Raw genomic sequence first — 18,223 nt, forward strand, 5'->3', positions numbered from 1 at the left:
GTTGAGATTGTTATAGTTCATATTGTTAATTAGGGAAAATATTATCACAGGATAACATTTTGGGGAGCCATGTAACTGCATTGGGGTCCCTGTGGTAGTTTGGGTTCCCTGTGGTCTGTGGTGCGCATGCGCGGAGTCATTCTCTGGCACGGCGGCCACGAGGCCACTGAGTTTTTACCTTTCGGGGTATTTTTAGAGGTTTCAAAGTCGCCCCTTTTATGTTTATAAGGCTTCTTTAGAAAGTAAATTACTTCGAATGAGTTGTACTCAGCCTCTAGTTATAATAAAGTTTATTTGTATACCGCCGTGGCTAGTTACACCTGTACCATACAAACAAGTTTGTATCAATCATATGCCACAAGTAATGCTTGAAATGCTATGCACTTCCACTAATTCATGTCACTATATCGTGTGGACTCCTGTGGGAATGAAAGTTTTTCTTATCGAAAGAAATAATGAATATTTGAAATTGCTTCAAAGTTATCTATATGAGTTTTGGACAATGGCTAATAGTGAAACAGAGCCTGAGTGGTATTCTGATGTGTTTGGCCTTCATGAAAGAAGTAAAGAAATATCAAAAAACTGTATTTGTATATATACAACAGCAGGTAAATCATTAGTTGTTCCCCAGGTACTAATACACGAAGACCTCTCTCTTTTTTCTAATATGAAAAATAATTCTACTTGTATAGTTAAACAAGCACGGAGACGCAAAGGCCGCAAAGAAGAAGAATGGAAATGTAAACTAAATCCTTGTGATCTTCGACCAAAAAATAAATCTACTATCTCTGTCACATACCAGTCTTATAAATATGGCTCTAAAGGAATACACAACAGCTGTCACCCGCACACATTTCTTGAATTAACATATCATGCCTGTAAACGCCAATTTCATGACTTTGAGATTTTTAAAACAAACAAAAGTTTAACATCCTTGATTGAGGCATTTTCTGTGAGGGAAAAGGGGGATTTTCATGAAAGCAAAATGAAGCTATGGAGGTGGCTTCAAGACCATACACAAAATGGCCATACATATTATGCAATTGGGAAAGCTAGCCTCTTTAGAATCAATTCTCTTCCGAATTCTTGAGAAATGCCATAATGATGTAAGGACTAACTTTGTACTTGAAACAAGGCAAACAACAAAATGTATGCTGAATAGTTCCCACAATTCAGTAAGAAATATTAATAACTATGTTTTTCCTATTAGTGGTGACGATGCTACCAGTAACCATCACTTATCTAATGGCAATGACTTTGACATAATAAACGTCATTGAACACAAACTAAACTTATCCACTGTCTCAAAGTGTTCCAATTCAGTAAAGGAGAACTTTGTAACTATTTCTGACAATGAATGCATTCTTGTTGCATGAGGAGCCTAAAACATGCAAGGCTACTACTTTTAAAACATCACAAGTCACAAATAGTCCTGAAATATTTTTTGTAAACTACATTACAAATCCTGGCAGTAAATGTCCTCAGTTGATTAAAAATACAAATACATCCACTGAAGTTAAAGTTGTCGTCAATAACTATACCTACAGATTGTCTGACATTGTTTATTTGAAGTCAAACCACTTTTGGTGTGAAATTTACTCAACCCAAAAAAATCATAAAAGTGGTTGGTATGTGCACAATGGTCTATGAAATAATGGGAAAGCAACGTATGTTGGGGCCAATCCATTGTTTCATGAAAGAGAAAATCTGCATTTATTCATTGTTTGAAAAACTAAAAACACAAGATATCAGTTTAAATTTTGGCAATTGTTTATACCAACCTCTTCATAAGTGTAACACTGACATATTGCAGGAAATTATTTCTCAACACCATATTAAGCTATCTCTTCCAGACAATATGGTAAAGTCTGAAAACATAAAGAAAATCCTGCAATATCACAACGTACAAACTGAGTCTCACTTGAAAATTGATGACCTTAAACATAAGCTTGTGAAATGTTGTAATACAACAACTGCAACTCCAGTTTGCTTTGTATCTGAGTCTGAAATTGCAGCTATCTATACAGCCCCAGATACATCTACTGATGATCACACAAATTCTGTACCCTCTACTAGTACTGAAGGCTCTTTCAAGCGTAGTGCCATAACATCAAATAAAGGTGGATATATACCAGAACGACACAAGACAAAAAAGCGGCGTAATTTCATACAAAAACAGGAACCTACATGTGGAGCAACAGAAATCTAAGTGACTCTGATGACAGCAGTTAACTCTATGTTGAGCCTAGAGGAATGTTAAATTGAAGTCTATAGCAATCCCTAAAGCATTCAAACGACTTACAAAATCACATACATTCACACAAACGACTTCTGCCGGACATTTGACACCGGTAATAGTATACCACAGGAAACCCAATACTCGTCTAATTATTTTTTTTGCTGAGGCGGGTAGAGGCTGTTGTTGTTGTTGGAAAAGATTTTTATGAAATTCAAGGAAAGGTTAGAAACGGTATAGATAGGTATTAAAAAATTCCAATTTCATTTGTGAGTTAGTTGTTTCCTGACTCTGATCACCCCAGAGGTTGTTTCAGGGTTTGATCATGATTTGCAAGCTAGCCGTGCCATGACTTAGTTCACCCCAGAGGTTATTTCCGAGTTTCATTTACAATAGTTTTTTCTGTGCCCTGATGCTGATCAGCCCAGAGGTTGTTTAAGGGTTTGATCTGTGAGTTAGCCGTGCCATGACTTATATCAGCCCATAGGTTGTTTAAGGGTTCGATCTGTGAGTTAGCCATACCCTGACTTAATTAGATCAGCCCAGAGGTTGTTTCAGGGTTTGATCTGTGAGTTAGGCATGCCCTGACATAGATCAGCCCAGAGGTTGTTTCAAGGTTCAATCTGTGAGTTAGCCATGCCCTGACTTAGATCAGCCCAGAGGTTGTTTCAGATCTATGAGTTTGCCATGTCCTGTTAGGGTTCAGTTAAAATTGAATTGTGATAACAGAGCATTTATGAAGAAAACAAAAGACAGATTTGATTTAAATAAATTGTATTACTATTTTCTTGCACTTTTTGTTTACAAAATAATGACAAATATACTAATTCTAAAGAGCATTTGAACAAGTAATATGATGCAACTTAGGTGCTCCTGGGGTGTCTGTAACTCCCATTTCCTATTAGCAGTTTATTTGTTAATCTAAATGCTCATCAAAGATAGTTTGTTTAAGTTAGTGGAGAGTGACTCCCTAATTTATAAATCTCCTACTCAGCAGCTGGTAGTGTTGTCTCACCAAATTATGAATAGGAGACTGCGGGGCCAGGTTGTTCAAAGCCAGATAAGTGCTAATCCAGTGCTAATCCATGCTGTCACTGTAATGCTGTACATATTATTTACAGTCAACCCAGGGTTAGCTCATATCGGGCTTTAAGCAACAGGGCCTAGGTACAAGTTGCTAAGTTGTTCCATGGACGAGTGCGATTCAATCAGAACATAGATTGTGAATTAAATGACAACCTCCTCCTGCTCCACATCCCAGCATCTTCTCATCTAAATGCTACACAAGCAAAAAAGAGAGAATAAAAAAGAGTGAACTGCGGGGCCTGGTTGTTCAAAGCCAGATAAGTGCTAATCCAGTGCTAATCCATGCTGTCACTGTATGCTGTAAATATTATTTACAGTTAACCCAGGATTAGCTCATATCGGGCTTTAAGCAACAGGGCCTTGGTACAAGTTGCTAAGTTGTTCCATGGACGAGTGCGATTCAAGCAGAACATAGATTTTGATTTAAATGAGAATATCCTCCTGCTCCACATCCCATCATCTTGTCATCTAAATGCTACACAAGCAAAAAAGAGTGAACAAAGGACAAACATTCTTGGGGAAAAAAAAGTCTTATAGAATTGGCTTTAGGAAAGAAAAAAGTCACACAAAAAAGGAGTTCCATAAAAATGAGTCTTCAAGAAGCGAAGGGGTTTAAAGGATTTGCGGCAAGGATGTTTTTTGGACGTTGAGGTACAAGCCCAGGGGGCATTAATGGTTGTGGAGGTTTTCGTTGCTGCTGCTGTTGAGACTGCTGTAGCTGTTGAGGAGTGAGTCTAAAGTGACACTGTAAATAAAACTGAAAGAAAAGAAAAAGAATTATTGGCTCAGCATCATAACACCGAGTGATAATTTTCGCTCACATATTTAAAAACTCCTACTACTGTTTAGTCCTTACGAGGTTAGGCCCTTATTATGCAATACGTTTGTTGTGAAAATCAATGCCCACCCTTCCCCTAAAAAAAACTACATTTTTGCTTTAATTATCCCATATTAGTCTAGAATAATGGACCATTGGGACAGATAAATATTCAACAGTAACGAAATAATACTCAAAGGAAACACATGTATTAAATCTGAAATGGTGGCAGAAGCAATAATCCAATTGGTGCAATGTTTGCACCAGAAAATCTTCAGACATTTTACACAAGTGAACACAATTACAGTCTGTGATTATCAACAGCAAGAGCTTTATAGTAAAATCTGCAAATGCAACTAACTAGGATTTTGGTGGACATCGATCAAAGTGTTTCCATGACATATTTTGGGAGGACACGTGCTTATGCAACGTCCTGGAATCACATTAATTGATGTCAATCAAAACTTCGTTGCAATGATGATTCTGCAGAGTCTATAGAGAGTTTTCACTCATGTGACAAGACAGCCACATTGGTGTACCTGACAATGGAACCTTTCTGCACAGTTTTTGCATAAAAATAGAGTTCAATTTCTTGGATAGAAATGTATTGTTTTGGTATACCAACATGGCAGCTGTGACGTCTTGTGAAAACACTGTATTGAGAAGCATTGTAAAACAAGACCAAAACTAGATCCTGATACCCAGTTAAATCAAAACAAGTCATACCTGTTTTGTATCTTTATTCCATTGTGTCCAGAACAGCCCGGCTTCCTCTTTATCGATTTCTCTGCTTGGTATCTTCATACCAAAAGAAAGACATATATTTTGTCAATATTTTATTGGAAAACGCAAAGTTTTCAAGGCAAGCATGCAAATTAGCACCCAGGCATCAGACATCCGTCTAGTAAATTAGTGGTTTTGACTGGGGAACATTTCAACTGTTTAAATTCTTAAAGTTTCATAGAAAGTATTGAAGAAAAAATTGTCACATAAAATTTTAACACAGCTGAAAAAGCAGAAGTACTCGGTTTCCCATCATGCTAGAGATTCGTACTCTTTCACATTGGCTATTCAGGCTGGACATGGTCCGACATCCAACCATTAATTATAGGTTAGTTTGCGACATTCTACTAAGTGTTACCCTGGCTCATAGAACATCAAGAGCAATTCTTTATATAGTATTTTATACCTTAAATGATATAGTTTCATATGGCTCAGCTGCGAAGAGTAGATACTGCCATGTCTTGTCTGGTGGCTCTATTCTCTGCTCGTACGCTGACATAAATCTATGTCTGGGTATAACACCTTCAGCCATTTCAGGATAATCAATCTGTCACAATAAAAATAATGACCTGCTTAGAAAAATTCCAGAATGATTGCTGATCATTAATTAGTAGAGGGAGGCGAGAGTAGAAAATTCTTTCAAAATTCTTCCCTAAATGTCTTTTATGACACCTGCAGTTTAAAGAAACCTAAAGTTTCATGGCCTCAAATAATTTTCTACTCTTTGAAAGTTCATTTCTTGAACCACTTCTTAAATGTCAATAGAAATCAAAAATCTAATATATTTCAGCTTCAAATGTGAAGCTAGATAAGTTGGCCATCTTTTCTTTTGCCAAAGGAAACACTGCTTAATAGAATAATGGGTAGTTCCAGAAAATATCCATACCCCATCAACAGGGAATTCTGAATTCTGCAGGGGAGTTGGAGTCAGAGAAAGAACAAAATTACAGAGTTTGTATGGAAGAAAATTGGAAGTTCCTGGGGGTGGGGGGTCCTCTTACAAATTCCCTCCGTGGGTGGTGTATGGATATTTCCTGGAACTACACAATAATGATAAAGGAAACACCACCTTTAAATTTTCATAAAATCTTTCTTACCTGGAAAAGAAGACTATGTTGACCATATTCTGGATTTCTCTGTTTGGTTACTAAAATGATAGCAAAGTTATATTATTGAGTTGGTGAAAAAGACATTTAACAAAAGAATGCAATGTATTATGAAGTTGTTTCCATTTTAACCTTTATAACCTGGGCGACCAATCTTAACAAACTTCTTCATTGAAACTCTTGGTTTTTCCTGATTAGAAAATACAGATATTAATAATGAATCATGATTTATTAATTAATCATATTGATACTTTACACAGTACTTCCACTGGTCAGGATTCTAATTGGAGTTTAAAAGCTGATTTTTTAAGAGGCAGGAAAACTAGAGAAAAACCTTTCAAGCACAGGATTGAAACAATAAACAACTCCATTTACATGGGGAGATTTTTTTCAGATAGTAGGAAAACACTCTCTCTCATCATTGCTAAAGTTGAGGGTGCAATCAATAGTCTGCATATACAAAAGATCACACTATATTATCTCATTAAAGAAGATTACTCACAAGAGCTGGTTGTGCTGGAGCATCTTTAGCTTCCTTTGCAGCACGGCGAGCCCTAAGAAATAAAAATCAGAAATTAACTAATTCTGATGGAACTACTGCCTTGTTCATGTTCAAACATAAATGTGCTGAAGGATTAATTAGTTTTCATAACCACCATGTTGGTTAAATTTGACAAAAGATTTTTTAAATGCCGATCTTTTGTCTGCTACCACTATTGTTGGATGAGAAATTTGATTCCGAGGTGATGATCACTAACAAAAGTATGGTGGGCAGGCAGGGGACTGAGGCAATTAAGGGCAAAATATTTCTTTTCCATTTATGCATGGAATGGAACTTCCATGCCCACCTACAATACTTTTAACAACTATCGTCAAAGGGCTTAAAACAATGGCAAGACATTGGAAAATGTCCGCCCAAAATTGGAACTTGTCCGGCCAATTTTTTTTTTCTTGGTGGCCATTTTGACCAGTAACGTTAAGCCAGAGGTATGACCAAGCTAAAACTAATTTGGCCGGTCATCATTACCGGCGACTTACTGGTAGTTATTCTAAGCCCTGCATTACATCTTGGAATCAAACTAAGCTATTTGTCATCAAACTCTTTTGATATATCATTGAACCAAAATGTGGCTGGCATAACTCATTATTATTTCACTCTACTGAGAATGCTGGAGAATCATCTCATATACTTACAAATTTGACTGATGCTTCTTTCCTTGTGTGTGAGCCAAGTAACTTCCCTAAGATATTAATCACACTATAAGACACTTACTTATCCAGAACTCTCTCAATAGAGTGTTTTTCATAAGACTGGGAAACGTACTTTATTATATAGATATCGATGAAACACCAGGTTTTCTCTAGTGTCGAAAACTTGATATCTTTCACTAGTGGAAGATATCATACTGTATCTTTCATATCGCTGTTGACATAGTAACATATTTTAATAAAGAATTTTCGAGCTTTTATTTTATTCAAGTTTCATCAATATCTGTGTAATAAACAGAACATTACATGGCTGCTTGGAGATACGAATTTTATCTTCTCGTGTTCAATTTAGATATCTCACTCCTGAGATATCAATTGAACACTCGAAGATAAATTCGTATCTCCTCGCGCCCATGTGATATCCTCTATGTACTGAGTTGCAGTATACATAAACCTCCTCATTTCTGACTTAATGTTTTCCCATTTTAGACCACAAACCATTCCCTAGAGTATCATTTCTTTGTTTAAGGTTTGCGTTCAGTTGCACATAACAAGACGCATGAATATGGAAACAACTCAAACAAAGAATATTATTCTCAAGGGAATGACACGTGGTCTGAAATGGGACATTATGCTCGAGTGCTCCAGAGCGGAGGAGGTCTAGTGAAGCCTGTTTTGTCTCCTGTGATCTTCAATAATCAGCTACTACTAGGTAGCATGTTGAAGACAATGATGGAGAATAACATTGGAATACACTGCACATTCACGTCTGAGCATCCCACCCAAGACAGAAAATGATGATGTCAAGTGAAACTCAGCAAATTTGCTTGACTGATCATGAAACAATGGTTTCAAGTCGAGGTTGGACTTGATAAATAAAAGAAAACCAATTCTTCATTTGCACGTGACGTCATAGAGCAATAAAATAACAACTTAAAATTAATTATCAATGCTATAAACTCGATTCTTCGATATGTTTTAGAGAACTATGATGTGACTAAGTGTAGAAAATTTCAGATCGTTTCATCGTTTTGTTTCCGAGTTGTGCAAATTAGATTTTCTTCATGTAATTCTGACCTTACACTTCTTACGGGTCTGAAAAGTCATAAAAATGAAAAAAAATCGCTAAATGAAATATTTTTATTGCTTTAAATGTCTTAAGTTCGATTTATGTATGTCTAAAGTGAGTTTGATATTGTTGCCTGCGTGAAATATTTTTTTAAATTTGGCCTCCATTGCTGGTGGACCAATTTAGTCCACCAGCGAGTTTTCGCCATATATTTACACTATCAAATCGTAAACTTCATTCGACCATAGCTCGTTTCAGAAATGCTCTAATACTCCAATTTTTAGCTCAAAGTTTCATTATTGGTGGCTCTGCATGGTCATTAGGATTGTTTTTTGATTGGAACCGAAAAATATTCTGACACCAGCAATAACCACGTGGTTGCAAACGAAGAATTGTTTTGTGAGTCTCTAAGTAGTCTTTAGGTAGTCTACACTACTACACCAATGCTCACTTTCATAACCAGATAGACATATCGTTAAGTGTTATTCAAAATCATTGGTCCCTATTACCTCGTTGTTGTGTAGAGTAAGACACAGCTTGCATTCATAGGAACCAAGATGATTTTTCATGAAATAAGGATCCTGCAATCAAAATCCAATGAATAATGAGTAAATTTTTTAAAAAATTCTCAAAAGCTCACACAATAGTCAGTAAACAAAATTCTAAAAAAGGTCAGAAAAAAGAAATACGATCTTCTTTGCCTACTGTATATCTATCCAAACTTGATTTCTATAACAAAAAATACTGACAGACAAGCGAACAGATCAGATCAACCATACCAACCTTATTCAAACAGTAGGAGAAATGATTTAACTTAATACACCGTATGGTTTGTGATGTTTAGAAACTGACGTTTCGGACGTTAGTCCTTCGTCGGTGTAAATGATTTACTCCGACGAAGGACTAACGTCCGAAACGTCAGTTTCTAAACATCACAAACCATACGGTGTATTAAGTTAAATCATTTCTCCTACTGTTCGATTCCAAACACCGACGCGGTTAATTAACTAGTTTATCTAGTTTCTACCAACCTTATTCAAGTCAATCGTTTCCAACGCGAGCTGTCGTAGCCGTTCTCTTCGATCTCTATTAGATTCTGAAGTCGAAGCGACTCCTCCTGAACCAGTCTTACCCCCAGCACGGTTCTGGAAGTCCATCTTGAATGAAAACTGTTTTTATGCCTTCTGTTGTTCTTTGATTCTTCAACTTATTGGAGATCAACTTGCTTTGCTTCGAAATGGCGACGTTCTTCTTCCCATGATGCAATTCGGCATCACAAACCGACGCCTGCGGTAAAAAAACAGCGGTGGTAGTCATGCACACGCGCAGTAATAAGAATCTTGTAGTTCTTTGGGGTGTATGGATGTTTGGAGAGCGAAAATTGGCTGTTTTAGAATCCTTATATTCTGGAAGTTAAGAGAATCTGCTTCGTATTGTCAGTATTATATGCATTAATTCACGCATTAGAAGCAAAAAGATACAAATATCATTTTTTTGTAAGCTTGGCCACAGGAAGCTCAAAACAGCTATGATCTACACTCATTCTTACAGATTCATCTATCATGATATTAATGATTATGATTTATATAGTACCCTCGTTACATATTAAACCTGACTTAGAGGCTGAAAAGGAGAAGGGGGTATTTGTACATTTATAAACAGCTCGGCACTTTGAATTTTTTTAATGATTGAGCTGTGAAGTTCAGATTGCTAGTATATATAGACACTGATGGTGGTCACTTGCAGTGCAGAAAGACTGATGGACCGCCATTTAAAATGATCATCTCTGTCGTCACTAGTGTCCCCTGCAGCCATTCTTGTGTGGCTGCGTGGGAGATTACATTGTCACTTGATGTTCTAAACAAAAACAGTGGTATGTAAGAAGACAGTGTTTTGATACATTAAACAAACTAAAAGGATACTATTAGAAAGTAAACAGGAAAAAAAGATTTGGATTGATTGATTTTTATTACTTTTTATTCATCATTTAAAAAACTATCATTTTTTCTCTACTGTGAGCTATAAGCTGAGTTCATAATGTATGTCAGAGGGGGAACAGGGGGGGTGGGGGGCAGGGGGGGGGGTTGGGGGCAGGTGAAATTGAGGGGGATCAGGAAAATTTTGGTAGGAAAAAGAGGGGGATGGGCAAATTTTTATCAGAAAAATGAGGGGATGAACGATATTTGGAAGAGGCTAGAAGCCTTGTTTAGGGGGATTGTATTTTTTTTCATTACTTTGAGGGGATGTGTTAAGAATTATTCTGCACGTTTCAAATTTTCACCTGCCCCCACCCCCCACCCCCCCCCCCCCCTGATATAAAAAATGACATTTGTATCTTTTTGCTTCTAATGCGTGAATTAATGCATATAATACTGACAATACGAAGCAGATTCTCTTAACTTCCAGAATATAAGGATTCTAAAACAGCCAATTTTCGCTCTCCAAACATCCATACACCCCAAAGAACTACAAGATTCTTATTACTGCGCGTGTGCATGACTACCACCGCTGTTTTTTTACCGCAGGCGTCGGTTTGTGATGCCGAATTGCATCATGGGAAGAAGAACGTCGCCATTTCGAAGCAAAGCAAGTTGATCTCCAATAAGTTGAAGAATCAAAGAACAACAGAAGGCATAAAAACAGTTTTCATTCAAGATGGACTTCCAGAACCGTGCTGGGGGTAAGACTGGTTCAGGAGGAGTCGCTTCGACTTCAGAATCTAATAGAGATCGAAGAGAACGGCTACGACAGCTCGCGTTGGAAACGATTGACTTGAATAAGGTTGGTAGAAACTAGATAAACTAGTTAATTAACCGCGTCGGTGTTTGGAATCGAACAGTAGGAGAAATGATTTAACTTAATACACCGTATGGTTTGTGATGTTTAGAAACTGACGTTTCGGACGTTAGTCCTTCGTCGGAGTAAATCATTTACACCGACGAAGGACTAACGTCCGAAACGTCAGTTTCTAAACATCACAAACCATACGGTGTATTAAGTTAAATCATTTCTCCTACTGTTTGAATAAGGTTGGTATGGTTGATCTGATCTGTTCGCTTGTCTGTCAGTATTTTTTGTTATAGAAATCAAGTTTGGATAGATATACAGTAGGCAAAGAAGATCGTATTTCTTTTTTCTGACCTTTTTTAGAATTTTGTTTACTGACTATTGTGTGAGCTTTTGAGAATTTTTTAAAAAATTTACTCATTATTCATTGGATTTTGATTGCAGGATCCTTATTTCATGAAAAATCATCTTGGTTCCTATGAATGCAAGCTGTGTCTTACTCTACACAACAACGAGGTAATAGGGACCAATGATTTTGAATAACACTTAACGATATGTCTATCTGGTTATGAAAGTGAGCATTGGTGTAGTAGTGTAGACTACCTAAAGACTACTTAGAGACTCACAAAACAATTCTTCGTTTGCAACCACGTGGTTATTGCTGGTGTCAGAATATTTTTCGGTTCCAATCAAAAAACAATCCTAATGACCATGCAGAGCCACCAATAATGAAACTTTGAGCTAAAAATTGGAGTATTAGAGCATTTCTGAAACGAGCTATGGTCGAATGAAGTTTACGATTTGATAGTGTAAATATATGGCGAAAACTCGCTGGTGGACTAAATTGGTCCACCAGCAATGGAGGCCAAATTTAAAAAAATATTTCACGCAGGCAACAATATCAAACTCACTTTAGACATACATAAATCGAACTTAAGACATTTAAAGCAATAAAAATATTTCATTTAGCGATTTTTTTTCATTTTTATGACTTTTCAGACCCGTAAGAAGTGTAAGGTCAGAATTACATGAAGAAAATCTAATTTGCACAACTCGGAAACAAAACGATGAAACGATCTGAAATTTTCTACACTTAGTCACATCATAGTTCTCTAAAACATATCAAAGAATTGAGTTTATAGCATTGATAATTAATTTTAAGTTGTTATTTTATTGCTCTATGACGTCACGTGCAAATGAAGAATTGGTTTTCTTTTATTTATCAAGTCCAACCTCGACTTGAAACCATTGTTTCATGATCAGTCAAGCAAATTTGCTGAGTTTCACTTGACATCATCATTTTCTGTCTTGGGTGGGATGCTCAGACGTGAATGTGCAGTGTATTCCAATGTTATTCCCCATCATTGTCTCCAACATGCTACCTAGTAGTAGCTGATTATTGAAGATCACAGGAGACAAAACAGGCTTCACTAGACCTCCTCCGCTCTGGAGCACTCGAGCGTAATGTCCCATTTCAGACCACGTGTCATTCCCTTGAGAATAATATTCTTTGTTTGAGTTGTTTCCTTATTCATGTGTCTTGTTATGTGCAACTGAACGCAAACCTTAAACAAAGAAATGATACTCTAGGGAATGATTTGTGGTCTAAAATGGTAAAACATTACGTCAGAAATGAGGAGGTTTATGTATACTGCAACTCAGTACATAGAGGATATCACATGGGCGCGCGGAGATACGAATTTATCTTCGAGTGTTCAATTGATATCTCAGGAGTGAGATATCTAAATTGAACACGAGAAGATAAAATTCGTATCTCCAAGCAGCCATGTAATGTTCTGTTTATTACATAGATATTGATGAAACTTGAATAAAATAAAAGCTCGAAAATTCTTTATTAAAATATGTTACTATGTCAACAGCGATATGAAAGATACAGTATGATATCTTCCACTGGTGAAAGATATCAAGTTTTCGACACTAGAGAAAACCTGGTGTTTCATCGATATCTATATAATAAAGTACGTTTCCCAGTCTTATGAAAAACACTCTATTGAGAGAGTTCTGGATAAGTAAGTGTCTTATAGTGTGATTAATATCTTAGGGAAGTTACTTGGCTCACACACAAGGAAAGAAGCATCAGTCAAATTTGTAAGTATATGAGATGATTCTCCAGCATTCTCAGTAGAATGAAATAATAATGAGTTATGCCAGCCACATTTTGGTTCAATGATATATCAAAAGAGTTTGATGACGAATAGCTTAGTTTGATTCCAAGATGTAATGCAGGGCTTAGAATAACTACCAGTAAGTTGCCGGTAATGATGACCGGCCAAATTAGTTTTAGCTTGGTCATACCTCTGGCTTAACGTTACTGGTCAAAATGGCCACCAAGAGAAAAAAAATTGGCCGGACAAGTTCCAATTTTGGGCGGGCATTTTCCAATGTCTTGCCATTGTTTTAAGCCCTTTGACGATAGTTGTTAAAAGTATTGCAGGTGGGCATGGAAGTTCCATTCCATGCATAAATGGAAAAGAAATATTTTGCCCTTAATTGCCTCAGTCCCCTGCCTGCCCACCATACTTTTGTTAGTGATCATCACCTCGGAATCAAATTTCTCATCCAACAATAGTGGTAGCAGACAAAAGATCGGCATTTAAAAAATCTTTTGTCAAATTTAACCAACATGCATGGTGGTTATGAAAACTAATTAATCCTTCAGCACATTTATGTTTGAACATGAACAAGGCAGTAGTTCCATCAGAATTAGTTAATTTCTGATTTTTATTTCTTAGGGCTCGCCGTGCTGCAAAGGAAGCTAAAGATGCTCCAGCACAACCAGCTCTTGTGAGTAATCTTCTTTAATGAGATAATATAGTGTGATCTTTTGTATATGCAGACTATTGATTGCACCCTCAACTTTAGCAATGATGAGAGAGAGTGTTTTCCTACTATCTGAAAAAAATCTCCCCATGTAAATGGAGTTGTTTATTGTTTCAATCCTGTGCTTGAAAGGTTTTTCTCTAGTTTTCCTGCCTCTTAAAAAATCAGCTTTTAAACTCCAATTAGAATCCTGACCAGTGGAAGTACTGTGTAAAGTATCAATATGATTAATTAATAAATCATGATTCATTATTAATATCTGTATTTTCTAATCAGGAAAAACCAAGAGTTTCAATGAAGAAGTTTGTTAAGATTGGTCGCCCAGGTTATAAAGGTTAAAATGGAAACAACTTCATAATACATTGCATTCTTTTGTTAAATGTCTTTTTCACCAACTCAATAATATAACTTTGCTATCATTTTAGTAACCAAACAGAGAAATCCAGAATATGGTCAACATAGTCTTCTTTTCCAGGTAAGAAAGATTTTATGAAAATTTAAAGGTGGTGTTTCCTTTATCATTATTGTGTAGTTCCAGGAAATATCCATACACCACCCACGGAGGGAATTTGTAAGAGGACCCCCCACCCCCAGGAACTTCCAATTTTCTTCCATACAAACTCTGTAATTTTGTTCTTTCTCTGACTCCAACTCCCCTGCAGAATTCAGAATTCCCTGTTGATGGGGTATGGATATTTTCTGGAACTACCCATTATTCTATTAAGCAGTGTTTCCTTTGGCAAAAGAAAAGATGGCCAACTTATCTAGCTTCACATTTGAAGCTGAAATATATTAGATTTTTGATTTCTATTGACATTTAAGAAGTGGTTCAAGAAATGAACTTTCAAAGAGTAGAAAATTATTTGAGGCCATGAAACTTTAGGTTTCTTTAAACTGCAGGTGTCATAAAAGACATTTAGGGAAGAATTTTGAAAGAATTTTCTACTCTCGCCTCCCTCTACTAATTAATGATCAGCAATCATTCTGGAATTTTTCTAAGCAGGTCATTATTTTTATTGTGACAGATTGATTATCCTGAAATGGCTGAAGGTGTTATACCCAGACATAGATTTATGTCAGCGTACGAGCAGAGAATAGAGCCACCAGACAAGACATGGCAGTATCTACTCTTCGCAGCTGAGCCATATGAAACTATATCATTTAAGGTATAAAATACTATATAAAGAATTGCTCTTGATGTTCTATGAGCCAGGGTAACACTTAGTAGAATGTCGCAAACTAACCTATAATTAATGGTTGGATGTCGGACCATGTCCAGCCTGAATAGCCAATGTGAAAGAGTACGAATCTCTAGCATGATGGGAAACCGAGTACTTCTGCTTTTTCAGCTGTGTTAAAATTTTATGTGACAATTTTTTCTTCAATACTTTCTATGAAACTTTAAGAATTTAAACAGTTGAAATGTTCCCCAGTCAAAACCACTAATTTACTAGACGGATGTCTGATGCCTGGGTGCTAATTTGCATGCTTGCCTTGAAAACTTTGCGTTTTCCAATAAAATATTGACAAAATATATGTCTTTCTTTTGGTATGAAGATACCAAGCAGAGAAATCGATAAAGAGGAAGCCGGGCTGTTCTGGACACAATGGAATAAAGATACAAAACAGGTATGACTTGTTTTGATTTAACTGGGTATCAGGATCTAGTTTTGGTCTTGTTTTACAATGCTTCTCAATACAGTGTTTTCACAAGACGTCACAGCTGCCATGTTGGTATACCAAAACAATACATTTCTATCCAAGAAATTGAACTCTATTTTTATGCAAAAACTGTGCAGAAAGGTTCCATTGTCAGGTACACCAATATGGCTGTCTTGTCACGTGAGTGAAAACTCTCTATAGACTCTGCAGAATCATCATTGCAACGAAGTTTTGATTGACATCAATTAATGTGATTCCAGGACGTTGCATAAGCACGTGTCCTCCCGAAATATGTCATGGAAACACTTTGATCGATCGATGTCCACCAAAATCCTAGTTAGTTGCATTTGCAGATTTTACTATAAAGCTCTTGCTGTTGATAATCACAGACTGTAATTGTGTTCACTTGTGTAAAATGTCTGAAGATTTTCTGGTGCAAATATTGCACCAATTGGATTATTGCTTCTGCCACCATTTCAGATTTAATACATGTGTTTCCTTTGAGTATTATTTCGTTACTGTTGAATATTTATCTGTCCCAATGGTCCATTATTCTGGACTAATATGGAATAATTAAAGCAAAAATATGGGTTTTTTTTAGGGGAAGGTTGGGCATTGATTTTCACAACAAACGTATTGCATAATAAGGGCCTAATCTTGCAAGGACTAAACAGTAGTAGGAGTTTTTAAATATGTGAGCGAAAATTATCACTCGGTGTTATGATGCTGAGCCAATAATTCTTTTTCTTTTCTTTCAGTTTTATTTACAGTGTCACTTTAGACTCACTCCTCAACAGCTACAGCAGTCTCAACAGCAGCAGCAACGAAAACCTCCACAACCATTAATGCCCCCTGGGCTTGTACCTCAACGTCCAAAAAACATCCCTGCCGCATATCCTTTAAACCCCTTCGCTTCTTGAAGACTCGTTTTTATGGAACTCCTTTGTAGTGTGACTTTTTTCTTTCCTAAAGCCAATTCTATAAGACCTCTTTTTTTCCCCAAGAATGTTTGTCCTTTGTTCACTCTTTTTTGCTTGTGTAGCATTTAGATGACAAGATTCTGGGATGTGGAGCAGGAGGAGGTTGTCATTTAACTCACAATCTATGTTCTGCTTGAATCGCATTCGTCCAAAAAAACAAGTGTGATTGGAACAACTTAGCAACTTGTACCAAGGCCCTGTTGCTTACAGCCCGATTAAAGCTAATCCTGGGTTAACTGTAAATAATATATACAGCATTACAGTGACAGCATGGATTAGCACTGGATTAGCACTTATCTGGCTTTAAACAACCAGGCCCTGCAGTCTCCTATTCATAGTTTGGTGAGACAACACTACCAGCAGCTGAGTAGGAGATTTATAAATTAGGGAGTCACTCTCCACTAACTTAAACAAACTATCTTTGATGAGCATTTAGATTAACAAATAAACTGCTAATAGGAAGTGGGAGTTACAGACACCCCAGGAGCACCTAAGTTGCATCATATTGCTTGTTCAAATGCTCTTTAGAGTTAGTATATTTGTCATTATTTTGTAAACAAAAAGTGCAAGAAAATAGTAATAAAATTCATTCCAATCAAATCTGTCTTTTGTTTTCTTCATAAATGCTCTGTTATCACATTTCAATTTTAACTGAACCCTAACAGGACATGGCAAACTCATAGATCTGAAACAACCTCTGGGCTGATCTAACTCTGGGCATGGCTAACTCACAGATTGAACCCTGAAACAACCTCTGGTCTGATCTATGTCAGTGCATGGCTAACTCACAGATCAAACCCTGAAACAACCTCTGGGCTGATCTAACTCGGGGCATGGCTAACTCACAGATTGAACCTTGAAACAACCTCTGGGCTGATCTAATTAAGTCAGGGTAATGGCTAACTCACATATGGAACCCTTAACCTCTGGGCTGATTTAAGTCAGTGCACGGCTAACTCACAGATCGAACCCTTAAACAACCTCTTGGCTGATCAACATCAGGGCACAGCAAACACTACTGTAAATCAAACTCGGAAATAACCTCTGGGGTGAACTAAGTCAGGGCACGGCTAACTTGCAAATCATGATCTAACCCTGAAACAACCTCTGGGGCGATCAGAGTTAGGGAACAACTAACTCAAATGAAATTGGAATTTTTTAATTCCTATCCATACCATTTCTAACCTTTCCTTGAATTTCATAAAAATCTCTTCCAACAACAACAGCCTCTACCCGCCTCAGCAAAAAAAATAATTATACGAGTATTGGGTTTCCTGTGGTATACTATTACCGGTGTCTAATTTCCGGCAGAAGTCGTTTGTGTGAAGGTATGTAATTTTGTAAGTCGTTTGAATGCTTTAGGGATTGCTATAGACTTCAATTTAACATTCCTCTAGGCTCAACATAAAGTTAACTTACAATTATATATCATATCTGCAATTTCATGAATTATTGATGTCACTTCCTTTGGTGAAATGACCTTAAAATTTTATATATAAGCTTATTCAAGTTAATGCGTCAAGATACGAACTGTATAGAAAGGAAAATCTTTAACATATTTATGTTCGTGATGTCAAGAAATACTCATATGGTGCAGCAAGGCCACAACAGAACCAAGCAAATTGCAATACACGCGCACGCGCGGGG

General features: G+C 36.8%; 2 protein-coding genes and 1 pseudogene across 2 annotated transcripts; 2 read left to right on the plus strand and 1 right to left on the minus strand.

Moving 5' to 3' along the window:
* The first annotated feature begins 502 nt into the window (after nt 1–502).
* Nucleotides 503–1,650, plus strand: LOC148908426 (uncharacterized; annotated as a pseudogene).
* Nucleotides 1,651–2,993: 1,343 nt separating this feature from the next.
* LOC148908427 (splicing factor 3A subunit 2-like) lies at nt 2,994–9,572 on the minus strand. The gene is made up of 9 exons (XM_089035602.1): nt 9,338–9,572; nt 8,816–8,887; nt 7,223–7,269; nt 6,531–6,582; nt 6,161–6,218; nt 6,020–6,069; nt 5,329–5,469; nt 4,866–4,937; nt 2,994–4,079 (listed from the first exon to the last, which is right to left on the minus strand). Exons 1-9 carry the CDS (start codon nt 9,461–9,463, stop codon nt 3,918–3,920), a joined length of 780 nt encoding a protein of 259 aa, XP_088891728.1. The 5' UTR covers nt 9,464–9,572; the 3' UTR covers nt 2,994–3,917.
* Nucleotides 9,573–10,852: 1,280 nt separating this feature from the next.
* LOC148908428 (splicing factor 3A subunit 2-like) lies at nt 10,853–17,176 on the plus strand. The gene is made up of 9 exons (XM_089035507.1): nt 10,853–11,087; nt 11,538–11,609; nt 13,156–13,202; nt 13,847–13,898; nt 14,211–14,268; nt 14,360–14,409; nt 14,960–15,100; nt 15,492–15,563; nt 16,355–17,176. The coding sequence occupies exons 1-9, from the start codon at nt 10,962–10,964 to the stop codon at nt 16,514–16,516; spliced, it is 780 nt and encodes a 259-aa protein (XP_088891633.1). The 5' UTR covers nt 10,853–10,961; the 3' UTR covers nt 16,517–17,176.
* The last annotated feature ends 1,047 nt before the right edge of the window (nt 17,177–18,223 follow it).

The sequence above is a fragment of the Actinia tenebrosa genome, unplaced genomic scaffold (assembly GCF_029948245.1).
Source record: "Actinia tenebrosa isolate PJP-AT-01 unplaced genomic scaffold, QUT_ActTen_1.0 PGA_scaffold3__52_contigs__length_22856419, whole genome shotgun sequence".
Classification (NCBI taxonomy): domain Eukaryota; kingdom Metazoa; phylum Cnidaria; class Anthozoa; order Actiniaria; family Actiniidae; genus Actinia; species Actinia tenebrosa.